Source organism: Lissotriton vulgaris, chromosome 3_1 (genome assembly GCF_964263255.1).
Source record: "Lissotriton vulgaris chromosome 3_1, aLisVul1.2, whole genome shotgun sequence".
NCBI classification, from domain to species: domain Eukaryota; kingdom Metazoa; phylum Chordata; class Amphibia; order Caudata; family Salamandridae; genus Lissotriton; species Lissotriton vulgaris.
Genome location: NC_141689.1, coordinates 1,187,911,906 through 1,187,928,894, shown reverse-complemented (window position 1 = coordinate 1,187,928,894; position 16,989 = coordinate 1,187,911,906). Strand labels below are relative to the sequence as shown.

Sequence of the window (16,989 nt, the reverse complement as noted above, 5' to 3'; positions counted from 1 at the left end):
GACCTAACGAGTAGAATGGTCAACCTCCCAACTGAGGAAACAGGTTTGATCCATGGGAGGGACACTTAACATCCTGTGATTCTGGGCAAATCACTTAATCTCCCCGTGCCTAACAAAATGAATGTGTCCGTCTGTAATGCAACTGGTGTTCATGTAAAAGAGCTCTGATACCTTTGAGGCAAGTTTGTGCTATATAAAACTCAGACAAATATATATATATGAAATAAAATAGGCACATATCAACATTCTAATTGCATTCCAGTCACTCTGGCTGAGCAGCAGGGGACATAACACTAAGGAGGGAGAGAATGAATGGCATAGAAATGAAGATAAACTAATTGACAAGGCATTGCAGCGCCAGCCAGACGAGGAGCACCCAGTGATGAAGCATGACACTCTAAAAGGTGTGTGAGAGGATTAAGATCTGACCTTTTGGTCTCCCCCTGACAGTATTACTAGCCTTGTGGTTTCACCACTTAGTGACCACTTGGCCTATGAGGAACTACTCCTACCTTGATGGTCAATTAGTTACTTCTGGGAGTAGCATAGGCGTAGGAACTTTGTGAATATCAAGCTCTTCATCCCCCTCTGATATAACAGAAATGAAGATACCACACAACTCGCTTCTTTATGGGAAAAACAGAAAATATAAATCCAAAATAAGACAGTAATACTCAACATACATAGAAATGAGAATAAAGTAAGGGAGTACAAATTCCATCACACAATACATAAAAATGACAGGACCAGCGAAGGAAATAAAATACAAGGTTACAAATAATACACATATATACATCACTCAGGAGAAACTCTCCCCCTTCTGCGGACAATAAAATATGGAGGAGCAACAAAAGTGACACTCATATTAGAGCGCAAAACCTATGCACCCAGTGGGTGCAACAAATATGCATCATTCACATGGATGGAATACGTGTGCCCCAACTGGTGCCATTCTCCTGCCTAATAATAAAGTGCAAAACATAGGCCCCTGCAAGTGCACCACATAGACCCCAAAGAACAGAGTTTGAGCACGAAGAAAATGTCCCATCACCAGCTAAAGTCAGCAGTTGTAAAGTAAGTATTTGTTTGGGTAGCAACTATCAAGCCTCAAGACAAAGCAACATTTGGATGTGAGAAATATGCCTCATAATATGTAAATGGTAGAACAGTTTGAGGTGAAACGCAAATCAGTGCTTAACTTAAGCCAGTGGTTTCCGGTGCTCAGCACCGGCATTTGATCATCAACACTGGTGCTTTTTATGAGCACCAGGTAAGGACACATTAATTTATGGTAGGCACAGGGAGATGAAGTGATTTACCCAGAATCAGAGGATGTTGAGCCAATGCAGAGGCTCGAACCGCATTCCCCAGCTCTGAAGTCAGCAGCTCTGGCCATTCTGGCACAAACTATCCCCACATTCATTGTAAGTAGTTGGTTCTGTTTCAGGCGTCGCGAACAGGAGAAATGGGCTGGTGCAAGCTGCCTCCTGACGAGAGCCCCTGTAATTATTCATGCAAATGCCCAACACCAGCAAAAGTAACATCTGGATGCCGTTATTATTACCCAAGACACGTATATTTAGAATGGTTTGGGTGCCACGCAGGTGCCCCATCACCAGTAACCATAACTAATGTCTGGGTGAACCCAGTATGAGGAAAAGCAAGAATTGTTTGAGCGTAATGAAAATCCCCATCCCAAGCCATATAAATGTAAGTACGGTTTGAGTTGCAGAGTCCCTGCCCAATCGCCAGGAACTGTAAGAATTGATTCAGATGCAATAAACATGCCAAAGCTCAAGTAAAAGTAAGTAATATATGGGTACAAAACATACTCCTCACCACAAGTAACGATAAGTAAGATTGGCATAAAGAGCAACACCAATGCAGCCAACAGGTGTTTACTCCATACTCTGTAAAGAGTTGACAAGTAAGCATGGCGAAGACAAAAGCGTAAATACTAGGAAAACCAATGAAGCATTGCATCAGACACATACTGATACTAAAAATCTAAGTATGCAGTAAATGCTAAGTATAACAGAAGAGTCACAGCAGAATTATTAAGCATGACAGAAAGTGAAGAATAACACTTAAAAATAAATTGATACTTGTATAGCGCACTACTCACCCGCAAGGGTCTCAAGGCGCTTGTACGAATACCGCTTTAGAATCCATCCTGGCTTTCCCTGTGAGGCGTCCACTCCTGGGCACCCCCAAGGTGGAGGCCAGGCATCCTTAGCGTTGTGGGGCGGTTGTGGAGATTAAGCAAGCTATTGCCCAGAGTTGCAGAGTGGGACTCCATGATTGGAATAGGCACCGAGGCGAGAATTATCAGGTCTGTGGAATTTTGAGCCCAAGACCCGCCGAGGCGGGGAATTGAACCCTGGTCCCGGGGCTAGACCTCTGCATCAGGGGCTGCCTCTCCTGACACACCCATCTTCTTCCTCCGCAAGGAGAGCCCGGAATTCCTCATCATAGCGTACCTACACCCAGCCCACTAACGTCACCTGTGTCTTTTGCACCACTTCCAGTTATTTAAATAAGGTGACACACCTCTTAAGGTCCTTTTCGCAATAAATGCTCGTATAAATAAGAAAGGCAGCTGTCCAGTTCGCTAAGTTGACTGGCACCCTGGGCCTTCGGGACAGCTCATATTCTTCTTCTTTGGACCTCTCTTTCGCCCTGACCTCGCGGTGTAGTAGCTTAAAGAGTTCCACATACGCCCTTTCCCAAAACACTCTTAAGTGGCAGCCATCAAATGTGCACTCAAGGACTTGGTAATCCCCATGTACGGCATCTTCTTCTTTACCTCTTTACTCTCCTTTTTCTCTTTGTCCCCTATTCCCCATCTGGATTCGCCTCTGTGGCCTGCAATTTCTCAATTAAACCCTCCGTCCCCACCTCCCTATCTCCTGCTGCATCCCTGCCTGTCCCTTGGTCCTGCACATGCTTACCCATCAGTAACCTGGGGCCACTCCCTCACTGATTTAGCACTTTTAGCTCTGCTGCCTGTGCCTCCACTTCCACCACCCCGTAACTCTGCCCGTGCAACATTTCCTACCTGGCTTCAAGCCGTCCATCCTGATGCCAAGTTCTTTCCCATTTGACTAGACATCATCTTTGTTGTTACCTCCTGTAAAACAGCAAACCTGCCCTTTCAATTAGTCACCCTCCCTAAACCATGATTGTCACTGATTATCGGTGGCAGAAGTGACTTGTTGACCTCTCGTTTTTCTTACCTCTTATTCTGGTTGCTCAATGGGGCCCTGGTGTATCTACCCTCAACTAGCTGCCTTTCTGAATTTAGGCTATGGCCTCACAACAACCTACATCCATAATTCCATACGACTGGGGAATGGCTGCCTGCTGGGGTATATTAGATTGGAGCAAGAGGAAGAAATTAGACATACAAAATGGGTCCAATGGGAGGAGGAGACAGACTATGCTAAGGTAGAGGAAATGGGCATACAAGGGAGAACCATGAAAAAAATGATGACGATCAATTGATCCCTGTGCAGTACCTATGTAAAGAACATTTCTCCAGTTAGTAATTAGGCACATGCTTACCCAGTGTGCTATGCCTGATTCCTGTGATTACCCACCTGCATAGAGGCAATATAGCCATGTTCAGTGTATGCCACTACCTATTTTAAAAGTTGTATTAACATAGCTAGATTCACAGGTGGTTCTGAAAATTCTCTGTTCATGAAGGCTGGTAAGGAAAATTAGGGATATTATCCTAAATTGTACGTTTAAATTTAGGACAATTAATACTGGCATGGGTTGATTTAGTAAGTAACTATTAGTAAGATATCCTGTGAGCAACTTAAAAATAACACTCAAGGAATCTTCATTATGGCAATCCTCTGTAATGTGATTAAGCCTCACAGTGAACCCTAAACTTGTTGGTCAATGGAATGTAATATTGATTTCTAGTCCCTCAAATCTAATCAGAGTCTAGGCTATGACACTGCTACAACCCACATCTGCAGTTCATAGAATGGGGGAACAAATGTATGCTTAGTTGGAGGGATGCTAGGTGGGAACAGGAGGAAGTAATAAGACATATAAAAAGGGGGATAGCTAGGAAGTGTAGTGAGAGTATGCTAAGAAAAAGTAGTGAAGCATTGACATGATTATCAGATTGTTCATATGCAGTACCTATGTAAGGCACATTTCTACAGCTTGTAAATAGGTCATTGTCCAGCACTTGATCCTGTGGTTGCCTACCTCTATAGAGTCCTCCAAAGAGCTATATATGATGTATGCCACTATATATTTCACAAGTTGGATTCATAAAGCTGGATTTACAGGTGGCTCCGAGACTTCTCTTGTCCTTTGAATACCTTTATTCAGTTATTTTCTTAAAACCATCAAAGTATACAAATACAAGTACAAACAAGACTTAAGTTTTAAGTCAATTGAACAAGATAAAAAGTAATCAGACATATCTAAAATAGATAAAAAAGGGCATAGCTAGAATACTAAAAGCAGTTGTTAACTAATAACATAATATCAGTATGCATTTAAAAAACACAACACTAAGGTAATAGTGATAAAAGGTTTTTGTTTACAGCGTACAATTCATTTGCGCCAATAAGTCAATTTTCAGGATCACAAGGGTTACATTTTTATATTAACGATCGACTCCAGCTATGTGCAGAAACTTCTCTCATTTGAACCAGAACGAGAATAGGAAACGACTGACCGCGTAAACTATTGGTCCTGTGGTATCAGTATTCAGGATTCTGTAGGCAACCTGATGTTGCCTGGCTCCAATGTTTAAGCAAGTTGGTCGTTTCCATCTCCTACGGATCACTTGATATTTTATGCAGAAGAAGAGAATGTACTCTTCCGTCTCCAAAGTTTTGGCACATGCGGGACAGAATTCCAGAGATAGTCCTGTGGTTTGGTTACTAGGAAACCATAGTAAGAGGTTACCATGCATAAATCTAATGTACATTTTTTTTGCAAGTGGTGGTGTGTTTTGATCCAGGAAGGGTGCAAAGGAAGGGCATGGGTTAGCACATAAAAATTGTGAAGTTAGTTAACCATTTGCTGACCTAGTGGCATAACGTTCTTCCACAGTCGCCCAATACCTAATCTTCAACTTTTGACCATCTTCTCTATTTGTCTTCGCTGGATGCTCCTATGATTCTGTCATAACAAGAGTTGTAAACCAACTCGCAAAATGCTTAAACCAAGGGGGGTTTTTAGCACCATTAATCTTCAAAACCTCCTTTAGGGAGTTGCAATAATCAGAAAGCTGTGGTGTTGTCAACAGGCGCAGCCAATACAGTAAAGGTTTCAGCAGTGCTTAATTTGAGCCGGATCTTTCCAGTGCTCAGCACCAGCACCTAATCCTCGGCACCAGTGCTTATACCACCAGTTAAGGACACACTTATTTAGAAGGCTCATGATTTTCCCCAGACTCACAGGATGTTGAGCCACAACAAGACTCTAACCGGGTTCTACAGCTTCGAAATCGGCAGCTCTACCCATTAGGCCAAGTTCTCTCCAGGTTAATAAGTGCTGGGACTCTAGTCAGGAGGCAGTTTGCTTCAGCACATTTTTCCTGTTAGCGCTGCCTCCTGAGGAGAGCCCCAGCACTTTTCGTTTTACAGTTTAACCACTGGGTTTCAGTGACGCCATAACACCAATTCTTTTCGTCTTGAGGTAAAAAAAACTGTGGATTTAAGAGAGTGGTAATAGGTACTGAGATAAGTGATCTTGCAAAGATATTTTCTATTGTCAAATTGTTTGTGTTAATATACCCCCATATCTCTGCTCCATACAGAGCACCACTTTGAGCTTTTGCTCGATATACTTCAAGAGCTGAAGTAAGTGATCAAGTATAAGACTGTCTATAGTGTCTCAGTCTTGATTGTGACCTATGGAAGAAAGTTAAATGGCTCTTTTCCAATTGTTGGTCCCAGCCCAGTGTATCACTCAATCTTATCCCCAAACAGTCAAAGCTTTTCACCTGATCTAAGAGTTCCAGTGCAATCCTAACCTCTCTTGATTTACCTTTGATTTTCCTGAGCACCACAAATTTTGTTTTGGCAAAGTTTAGTTCCAAACTCCTGCTCTTGCAGAACTCCAAGAATTTATCCAGTAAGATTTGCAAGCCCATTGGATTGTGGAGATAAGTAGAGAATGATCTGCAAAGAGCAGGATTGGGACCTTAGTGCCGTTCATGACAGGAGAGTTGTTCCTGCTTTCCAGTAAGCTACTAGCCAAGTCATTAATAAACAAAGAAAAAAGTGTAGGAGCAAGCACGCATCCCTTGCACACCCCAAGCTGTATTGGTATTTTTGTCAGTTAATTTGTCTTATGTTCCCCATCTGACCTTGGCATACTTATCCTTGTGGAGTCTGGCTATCAAAGTCACCAGTTCAATTGGGGTCCCTAGGTCAAGCATTACTTTCCACAAGAGTTCACGTGGCACTAAGTCGAACGCAGCTCTTAAGTCGAAAAATGCCACAAAAAGCCTTTGCCTTCTCAATAGCACATGTTTCCAGGTCAGCAGAATAAATCTAAAAGCCTGGTCACACGTGCTAATTTTAGAGTGGAAGCCTGCTTGACAGGGGGACACCACCGTCTTCTTGCAATCCAGCACTGGAGTTTATCCAGGACTTGGCGGGTGAAACTTTTTTGCAAGTTATCTATTAAACTGATTGGTCTGTAGTTGGATGGGACAGAAGTGTCACCCTTCTTATGTATGGTGATTATCTCGGCCCCCTTTCTTGTTGGAGGGATAGCCCAGCCAGCCAAAATGCAGTTTGTTAAGGTATTTATGTAGGGAGCCCATACCATAGGTTCCAATTTTTAGAGGTCACACGGTATCTGGTTGGGGCCAGGGGGCTTTCCTGACTTGAGTCTATTTATTGCTAGGTGGTTCTGAGAATTCTCTTGTCATAAAAGCTGATATGGGAAGTTAAGAACCCCCTCCACTGACGTCATGCCCTGCTCATGCCCGCCCACATTCTTCCCTGGGAGCTGCGAGCTGGAAGCTGGGAGTGTGTGGAGAGAGGGAAGGAGCCTCACTAAGACTCATGGTTAATTAGAACTTGTTTTGGCTTGGTTGCAGCTTTCAACCCGAAAGACCTGTACTGTCAATTAACCTTTTGCCACCTATACCGTGCACCGCATTTCAGGTCTACTGTACCGCTGATGTGTACGACTGGGGGAGCGCCGCTAGTTTTGTCGAGGTCAACGTTGTAACCTCATGGGCAGTGCCACTGCTGCTGCCTGTTGTCTGCTTGTCTGTCTGCTGGTCTATCTGCTGGTCTGTCCATCCCCAATCACTGTACCTAGTTTGCTTGTGGAGGCGGGTGGATACCGGTTTATGGCAGGGTGGTGGGACAACGGGGGCAGCTACAGTGGCGCAGCATACCACATGCAGCAATAATTCTGCCATTTGCTTCTCACCATCATCAACTCCAGCTGTGTGGGTGGAGGCGGCGGCTCTAGCTAGATCAGGGGTAGATGGTAAGTAGATCATCACCATTACTGGCCATGCCGTACGCCCACCTTTGCTTGACACTGCTCACTTCTACTGCTTTCTACTGCCTGTCTTTCTTGTATTTCCTACACTGGCTGCATTTCCTTCATATTCTGCATTACTGCATTACCTGCCACTTAACTTCAGGTGAAGTGTGGAGGTGTTTGCAGATTGCTGCTTGGGGATTTATCACCCTAAAATCATTCTCATTTCACCTACGAACATGGGAAAGTTCAAAATGGACAGGGAACAGGGCAGTACTCGTAACATAGTAATACTATCTTCGACGCTTTCCTGGTACAAACTGTGAATATTGTGAGGGAGATAGGCTTAGTAGAGAGGCATCTATCATTGGACATGGAAGCTGGACAGAACTTACGTCTTCTGAGAGGGCCCCCATCATTGTGCAATCATCCTGTTAAACCCTGTGAGGGACAAGCCCAAGCCAAAGTGTACTTGATCCATCACCAAAATCTGAAACCATAGGGGTAGACTCTACGTCATATCTGGGCAGGACACTGTCAATGGACATCAACCAGAATCTGTCCACTAGCTCAGGTGAAGTGCTGATCAAGAAAAAAAGGAATATAAAACAAGTAGCTATTGAGCAGGCTACAAAACAAAGAAGTTATGTCTGCCCTATTACCCGCTCCCACACCCGATCCCATAGGCAGACGGAGCAAGTCATAACACTGGCAGAGCTGACACCAACCACCAATCCAACCAGCAAAGATGATACCACCAACGTCAGCTGTGGTGAGGTCATTGTCGAAGTTGAGGAAATAGTGAAAGCTGAGATTGCACCTCTAGTAGAAAGGATTAGTGCACTAGAAGGAACCTGCAGAGTCCTTACATCGAAATTGGAGACCGTACTGGCTACTTCATCTTCAGCCCCATTACCAAGTCAAGCATCCACAAGAGTGGGGCCATGCCGTATTGCAATGACTGACCATACTAATCCGAGCCACCTGCTGTGAGTAGAGTCCTGTGCCTGTAAAGCTATCCCCTCTATTTTGGCTACAAGGGATAGAGCACCGTCCCCACCATGTTGCAGCACAGCAGGGCTGAGGATATGGAGAGGGGCAAGGGGTCTGGGTAGGGGTATGCCACCTCCACAGGAACAAAAGCTGCAGTACCCTAAAAGGGGCTCCCAGTCCAAAATGTCCCTTCCACTTGACTGCTGTGCTTATGTGGCAGAATCTGTTGGTGTACCTCCCTTAGTACTTGACAATGAAGAGAACTAGTCAGAGCTCAAGAACAAAGTCTGCCACTGGCTTTTCCGTAATGCTAACTTTTCTATGAATTAATTTGATGACATTTTGCTGGTGTGTAGGATTGGATGGATAGGCCACTCATCCAAAACTATAAAAGGGGACTGTGTGGTCATAAATTGTAGGCATTCCACTTGATCACATACATTGGGCTGCAAGTTAAGCCATTGGCATTATCCCTGTAGGCTTTTTCTATAGAAGTACTCAGCCCAGTGGTAGAAGACCACAGCCACAAAGAGAGAATATGGGAATACCTTCGCCGCCTTAACCTATAATAGATTCATGCCTTTATCCGGAGTGGATGCCAATGACTGACTTGTGCCAGCCCAAGCGATGGGTCAGACACTAAGCAACATCAAGGACAGGGATATGGATACAGGAGATAACATTGTTGTAGTCATACTATTGGGTCCTACTGATGCTTGCTGCCCCCAGCAGGGGGAGAACGATTGATCCCGCTGTAGTCAAAGGTCCCGATTTACTGGTCCATGATGATACAAGTGCCTTGCAGGTCAACACTTTGTCCATCGCTCCAGTGGAAGATTACAAACTTTTATCCAGGTTGTCCGGAATGGGCCAATGTTGTGGACCAATTTGAAATCTAGTCTTCCAAGGAGACCTGGGCAACTGGGTTTGTCTGCTTTGACCAACCTGCCCTTTCACATGTAAAAGGCCGAACATCAGGGGCCTTGGCGACATGGATTAATACCACTCTTGCATGTTCTTCTAGAATGATCAATCTATATTACCCATATGTTTTGTGTGTGAATCTGAAGTTTTCCAAGGAGGTTACTGTGTGGCTATATAATAGTTTTTGTAGGAATTACAATCACAAGGTCAGCCTAGCAGTTATTGATCTAGTTAGTGGTCATCTGGCATCTATCCCCCCTTTTGTACTTAGAATAGTGCTTTGAACCAATTGATGCAGGGTCTGGTCCCATTACCGGAGAAGAGGATGAACTATGGGTGATACCTGCTCTCACCCTACCACCAATTAGGAGGTGGTCAGCTGCTGTTATGCAGTTGAACACTTTTGTCCATGGAAATGGTCTGAGAGAATGCAATGGGAGAACTTTATCAGACAAGGAGGGGAGGGATACTTTCAATCGGCAGGGGAGCTCGAGCCGAATAGATAAAATTCTGTTGAATATTTGGCTATGTTCCATAGTTGTTGACATGGGAGTGGTACAGTGGCAAGATAGTGACCATAACATCCTGAGCCTTACTCTCCATTCATTGGGGCTTAATGCCTCCTCTAGTGCCAACGACCTATTTGAGAGGAGGCTTGTCCCTTCAAGTAATCGTCTAAGGCTGAGGTGGAGTGTTATTGCTTCAACCAGGTCCATCCAAAAGCAGATACATGAGGCTCTTGTCACAGCCCTGAAAGCAGTCCTATTGATTGGGTGAATGCCTTGACAGTTGCTACATGGGGTGACCATGATACAATCCACAATTCCATGTTTCGCACATTTAAAGACCTTTTTATGGTGGAATATAGGTCCCTCCCAAGGAAGGCTAAAGTGGCACCATGGTATACCAAAACTTGTTGGGCTGTCCGAAAAACTCTTTCAGATGCCATTAGGAGTGGAAAGAGAAATGTAATCAAGGAAGCAAGAGCCTTACATAAAGCTTCGCTAGTCAGGGCCAAACATGAGAATGAGATGGAGAAATGGGAAGTCCTGCTGAATGTCGTGATATTGAAGCACCATCAGCTGTTTTGGCACACTTTGGCCAATAGGACCACAAATTTAGCTGCTCCGCTGAACTCGAACATCTCGGCGGCAGCATGGGATAACCACTTTTTGGGGCTGCATGATGGGGAGGTCATGGACGAGGCAAGGACCCATTCTGGTAGTAAGGGCCTCACTGTTATGGCAGTAGAGTTCCATAGTCCAAAGAATGACCTACATAGGGAGGTCCCCTCTGAACCAACCGTATGGAAATTTCCCCTCATCATCCTAAGGTAGGTACTAAAGTCTTAGAATGAATCACTCCAGGAAAATCACTGGGGTTAGATAAGGTACCTGATCACCTGTTTAATAAGGCAATTTGGGGCCCATATTTTGCTAAATTGTTTAATTGTATTCTGGAAGGCTTACGCACTCCCCCCACCGGGTAGGGGCTGTGATCGGCACCAATTTACTAGGCCTGGGAGGTGAACTCTGCTCCGTTCGTGGAGTTTGTCGAGTTTTCCGCACTCTGTGTTCTGCAGAGCAAGCAGATTCTTGGAGCTTTTTTTTCATTGCTCGCCAGCATTAAATTGGTGCGCATGAGCGGGGAAAATCCAGAGCTAGGCCACCTCCCAGCGAGATTTCTCAATGCTCGCATTGAGAAACCATCCGTTCACGTTGAGGAATCTGCCGCTCGAGTTGAACATCTACTCGATCAGCAGAAAGAAGCAGCATCCTCTTGCATGGTGCCGTACACACTGATTTTCCAGCACGGGGCAAACACCCAGCACCAAAACTCAACATGAACGGTGTGATGTAACTCACTACACAGCTTGCAAAATTCTGCATAGCATGGTGGAGAGTTTTGGTCACTGAAATGGGTCGCGCAAGAGGAAGGCCATGAACACCACCCAGGCCTACAATTTACAAGAAAGGCTCACATTCCCTGCCATCCAATTATGGCCAGTCAGCCTTACTGATAGTTCTCAAAAGCTTTTCTGTCCTATACTGTAGGATAGGCTGTGTGAGTGGGTTGAGGGCGCAGGTCTTATAACCCCACTCCAATCAGGGTACAGAACAGGGACCAGTACCATCAACCAAGTATTTTGACTACAACTTATATACTAAAAGTTCAAGTTAAATTAGGGGTTTTGTTCCCATGTAATAATGAGTCATAGTCGTATCCGTTTGTATATAAATAACATTTTTATTTGCAGGTAGGTAATTTGATGTGTGATAGAATTTAGGAACGGCCAATTCATGTTTCACCCCCTCGGACTGATGTGCTTGGGGGCATGAAACACGTGTTGGCTGTTCCTATTTATTACGTACAATTGGAGTATCAAGGGTCTAAACCCAGTTTAAGTGAACACCTGCCAAACATTGAGTATTATAAATTACAGCAGTGTTCTTCAATCTGTGGGGCGCGCCCCACTGGGGGGGCGCGACACCTTCCCAGGGGGGCGCGCACTCCACTTCAATTTGACCTTTGTGCTCTGCAGTCATCTGTCTGTCCGTGCAAGTCTTCTTGAAGCACTCCGGACTCCGGTATGTGGAAGGGGGAGGGAGGGGAGATCGATAGCGCAGGAGGTGCCTGTTCTTTTGTTATGTTAACTCTCCCAGGAGGGGGTTAATCACAGAGCTGACAGCTTCAGCTGCAGTGGGACACGCTTTTGGTTTTTAGCAGAGGACACCCCTCGCCTCCCACTGCACCTGAAGCATGTCAGCTCTGTGAATTAACCCCCTCCTGGGAGAGTTAGCTCTTCCCAGAACGGAGACAAAGTTTCCAGGGACATAATGCTCCGTTTACTTTCTCTTGTATTTGTTTGCTCATGATTGTCACTTTTGCCTCATGTAATTTAGCGTTTGCTTTTGTAATTTGTTCACTTGTAATGTTCTCTCATGTATCAGTTCTGTTCCTATTGTGAAGCGCTCTGACCCCTTCGGGTAAAGTCTGCGCTATATAAAAATGCATACATAAATAAAGGGGTTGGGTGGGGGGGACTGAAAGTGCCAGCTCTATTCTACAGTCTTGCCTCATGACCTTGAATCATTTTAAAACACAATGCTGTAAATATCGTTTTTAAACCATTCATTTTTAATGTGTAAAAGTCTATTCCATACATTTTACAGACAAAATGTGTTTATGCGTCATGCGACTTCCATATAAAAAGTTTATTTTAGATCAATACATGACCTCACATATGAGAAATAGAAGGTGGTGACAGATTATTTACAGTAATATTAGTGAACTGCTGTTGTGTCACATACTGAAAACACACATCACTATACCTGAATATCCGATGTACACACATTTAGTATTTGACCAAAGAAGGCATGAAAGAGCAGAGACTTGATCATAAAATCAAAGCTGGTCCGAACAGGGGCCCCAAAAATACATTTGGCCCACATGCCCCAAAATCCTTAAAATGTCCCTGAAAGTTTATTTTAAAATTACACAGGCAGGCTTATAAATAAGAATTATGTATTAATTTGAGCTGTGTAATACGCCTCTGTCATTTCACCACACCCACCTACTCACAAACCTGCAGTTTACTAAGCACTCTTATTGTATTGAATGTTATTCGCTGAATAAGCCCGGAATGTGCGCGTGGCGGTCGAGTCCAGACATTTCTGTCAGGTGGTGGGGGGGCCCAACATCTAAAAAAAATCAGCTGGGGAGGCTCAACCTACAAAAGTTTGAAGACCTCTGAATTACAGGAAGAGGATGCTGAACCCTGAGTATCTGTGCTAACTTATATACTGGAAGTATGTCATTCTGGGAGGTGGTCAGCTTTATGTAGTCTTTGCTGACCTCTACACTGCCTTCGACCTTGTGCCAAGGGTGGCCTCATGTAAAGTCTTAATCTAACAAGGTGCCCCAAGTTATCTAGTTGATGTCATCAGGAAGCAGTACCAAAAGAACAATGCACAGGTCAGATATGGCAAATATGGCGAGCTGACAACATTGATACCAGTTACGAGGGGCTAAGACAGGGCTGCGTTCTTGCCCCAACCCTGCTCCTATTATATATTAATGATCTGGTAGCCCAAATATAGAAGTGTAATCATAATGCACTGAGCCTAGCAGGTGTGAAGATCCCATCCCTCCTGTTTGCAGAAGACACCCTACTGGTATCCAAATCCCCTAAGGACATCTAAAATCTCCCAGACCAGTTTGGTGTCTTCTGTGAGCAGAGGGCTTGAGATCAAGCTACAAAAAAACAAGTTCATGATCCTTTATCCCAGACACACAACCTTTTCACACCCGTCTCTGTACGGTGCACTCCTTGAGAGTGTCCGCACCTTCGATTATTTGGGCCTCTTTCTGATGGAATATTTTTGCTGGTCTGCTGGGATCCACAGGAGCAAGTTGAAGCTTGAACACTATGCAGGGGGCTTCTTGAGACGTTTCATAGGTTCCAGCTTTCGACCTGCTTCTCTGGCTATTCAAATTTTTAACCTGCAAGCATTAGGCAGATCCCTGTATAGGGAGAACTATGGGGACATGAGAAGTCTACTGCACAGGAGGTAGGTGAGAACCAATTTATATGATCCTCGCTTAATCTCCCTACTAGTACCCCACTCCTGCCATTACGTCTGGATCTAGGCCATAGGTTGCTCGCCCATAAAGCAGCCCTTAAACCTTTGCTGTATTGAAGACGGCTGTGGGCCTCAGTGGACCTAGTTACGTAATGGGCTGGATTGGAGGAGCTGCGTAGGCAGCCTGGAGTCTCCAGGATCCCCTGGTTTAGGCATATCAAGACCTTCCTGGTAAAGATGGGATCTGAACACTTGTGGACTAATCCTGGAGCTATGACCGGCATTACAAAGGCCACACTCAAGGGGATTTATTGGAGGCAGATAGATGGAGAATTGAAAAGGAACAGGAGTTCGGACGCGTTCACACTAGCCTTCCATGAATTTAAAGACCTCTTCCTTATGGAAGAATACCTGGACTTCATTGAATCCCCCCACCTACAAAAACCCTGTACATTAAATTTTATTCCGGATTCTACCACTCTGCACTTTCACTACTAAATGGTGGCAACGTGACAGCGATCCAAATCTGACATGCCCTTTTTGTCCCAGGCACAAGACTGCATCAATCTCATATAATTCTTTTGTCAGTGTTCTCAAAACTACACAAAGAAGTGGATGCTACCACTCTTTCTGAGTATGGGGATTAGGGACTTTCAGGTTGGCCCTAGAATCCTTGGAACCAACATAGCCTCCTTGATCCTTTTTGCTCTGTTCCACCTTTTAATGGGAGTATGGAGAATCAGCCAAGGTAGTGTTGGCCCTGAGAACTGTACTACAATGTCCATTGTTGTTGGTAATGTGACCCGTATAACATATTTAACTGCACTCTCTAATTTATTGACCATCCCTAATGAGGTGCTACTGAAACCCAGAAGTACAAGCCAAATGGCTTCAGCTGCACTGTGAAATGTCATTACTAGTAATGTCTATTGATTAAACTGTTATATGAGAAAAGCTCATTAATGAGTTTTATGATGGTATTTAAGGAGTTTATTGATATTATTGTTTTAAAGTTTTTATGTCAACTGTATCTATGCGAATTTTTGTGGCAGCATTTGCTGAATTAGGAATATGATGATGAAAATTAAGAATAATAGCCTATATACTACTTTTACGAAATTAGTTTGTGTAGTAATTAACAATGAGCCAGATGTACAAAGCCTTTTGCATTTCCTAATCGCACTTTCATCCCATTAAGAAAGGCAAAACAACCTTTTCCCATGTACAAAGGCCTTTAGGGAATCACAAAATGCGATTCCTACCCAGTTGAATTTGCATTTAGCGATTCCTTAAATAGGAAATCACAAATTTGCTACTTATGATTTCTTAGCAAATGTACAAAGCATTTCCTGAATGCAAAATGAGCATTTAGTAAATGCAATTACCATTGCCTCAAAGTCGATGGGAACCATGTGCAATTTAAAAAAAGCACACCAAGATGCTTTTTAAAAAGCGGAATAGAGCCCACAAATGCCCCTATGGCATGTGTGCTCTACCTGTGCACAACTACATTTGGGGTGTAATATGGGGGACCTTACTCCCATAGTCATCTTTGGTTTAGTATTTCCAAAATAGCGATTTTCAAAATCTGTAATTTTATACATATCATTTTAATTTCCTAAATAGTGATTCCTATGCAGTCACTATTTAGGAAATGCAAAATTGCATTTTGGTACATCTGGTCATATTACTCTGTTTTACAGTGGGCATTTTAGCAATAACACCCAATAAATCTTAATTATCGTAACCCTCTGAAATGTGCCTAAATATCAAAGTGAGCCCTAGGCATGTAATTCAATGGAAAGCAATATTGATTTCTAATTACTCCATCCAATCCCTATTAACAGTTTGTTTTTCGTTACAGGGCTGTGCCTTCTATTGGGGATTTACCTCTTGTTTTGCCTACTACATCAATCATCCTCGATATACACCTCCGTGTAGGTATATCATGTTATATTGTTGTCTTTACTGTATTCTGATCTACGGAACAACTAATAAGGGTTACGTGTCAGTTCAGAATGTTTCTATTAAACTTCATTCCATCCTTGGTTTATCACCCATGTTCCTCATTTAATATAGATAGCTTCTGTTTTGTAATATTATTATTTGAAGGACTTCCCAACAAGACATAGGGTATCATTCCTAGTTCCACAGTAACCATGATGGGATTTGTAATGGGAGTTACTGGCTCCATCAGGATTATGAGATCTGCAGGTACACTCAGAGACTTCAGCTCCTGAAAGCAGTCAAAATCTCCATATCAATTTCAAGGTAAAAATATCTGATAGTCTATGTGAAAACCCCAAATCCCTCATGTTACTGTGTAAAATCCCATAATTCAGAACATTCTGCCCCCGAGAGTTACAGATGCCCATCAGGTCTAGAACTCTGAGATAAGGAAGGAATATATGGCAGAAAAACACTTGACTTGTAATGGACCCTGTAAAATGGATAAGGAGAGAAAAAAAATCTGTTTTATTTTTGGTATTTTATTCCTACTTTATTATGCCATTCCATTAAAAAACAGTTAAGTACAAGGTACCCTTGTTCCCATGATGTTTACAGAGTTATGCATATTCTTTTACTTTAAAAAATACATCTCCAATTTAAAGAGCATGCTGACGCTTCAAAACCTGGAACTGGGTTAAGCTTCGGCCAGGAGTTGGGCAGAACTGGGATAATGGTTACCATGCAGTAAATCCGCCCCAGTACTTTGCAATTATGAAGTCAAGTCAAGTCAAATGGTCTTTATTCGGATATAAAATATCCATAAAAGAACAAGTCATCACAAGCAATAAGACATAAATGTATAATCACGTAAAAACACATAAAACGGGTTGGAAAAGGACTTCAATAGCAGCAGAATCCAGTGTACAAAGATAATATTAAGATACTATTGATTAAAATCTAGCATGATAAAAACAATACTTTTAACAATCGTTATGTACAAATCAATAATATCAAAGCTTTAAAATATGTGCAAACAGCAATTATCTGTGCAAAT

General features: G+C 43.3%; 1 protein-coding gene across 2 annotated transcripts in view; it reads left to right on the top strand.

The window, feature by feature from the left end:
- The window catches only part of TECRL (trans-2,3-enoyl-CoA reductase like), an 835,890-nt gene that overhangs the window by 488,675 nt on the left and 330,226 nt on the right, over positions 1-16,989 (top strand). For both annotated transcript variants that reach the window (XM_086963150.1, XM_086963149.1), the window contains one exon: positions 15,850-15,922. In XM_086963150.1, the coding sequence (XP_086819276.1) occupies positions 15,850-15,922 (73 nt within the window). The remainder of the gene's footprint in view (positions 1-15,849; positions 15,923-16,989) is intronic.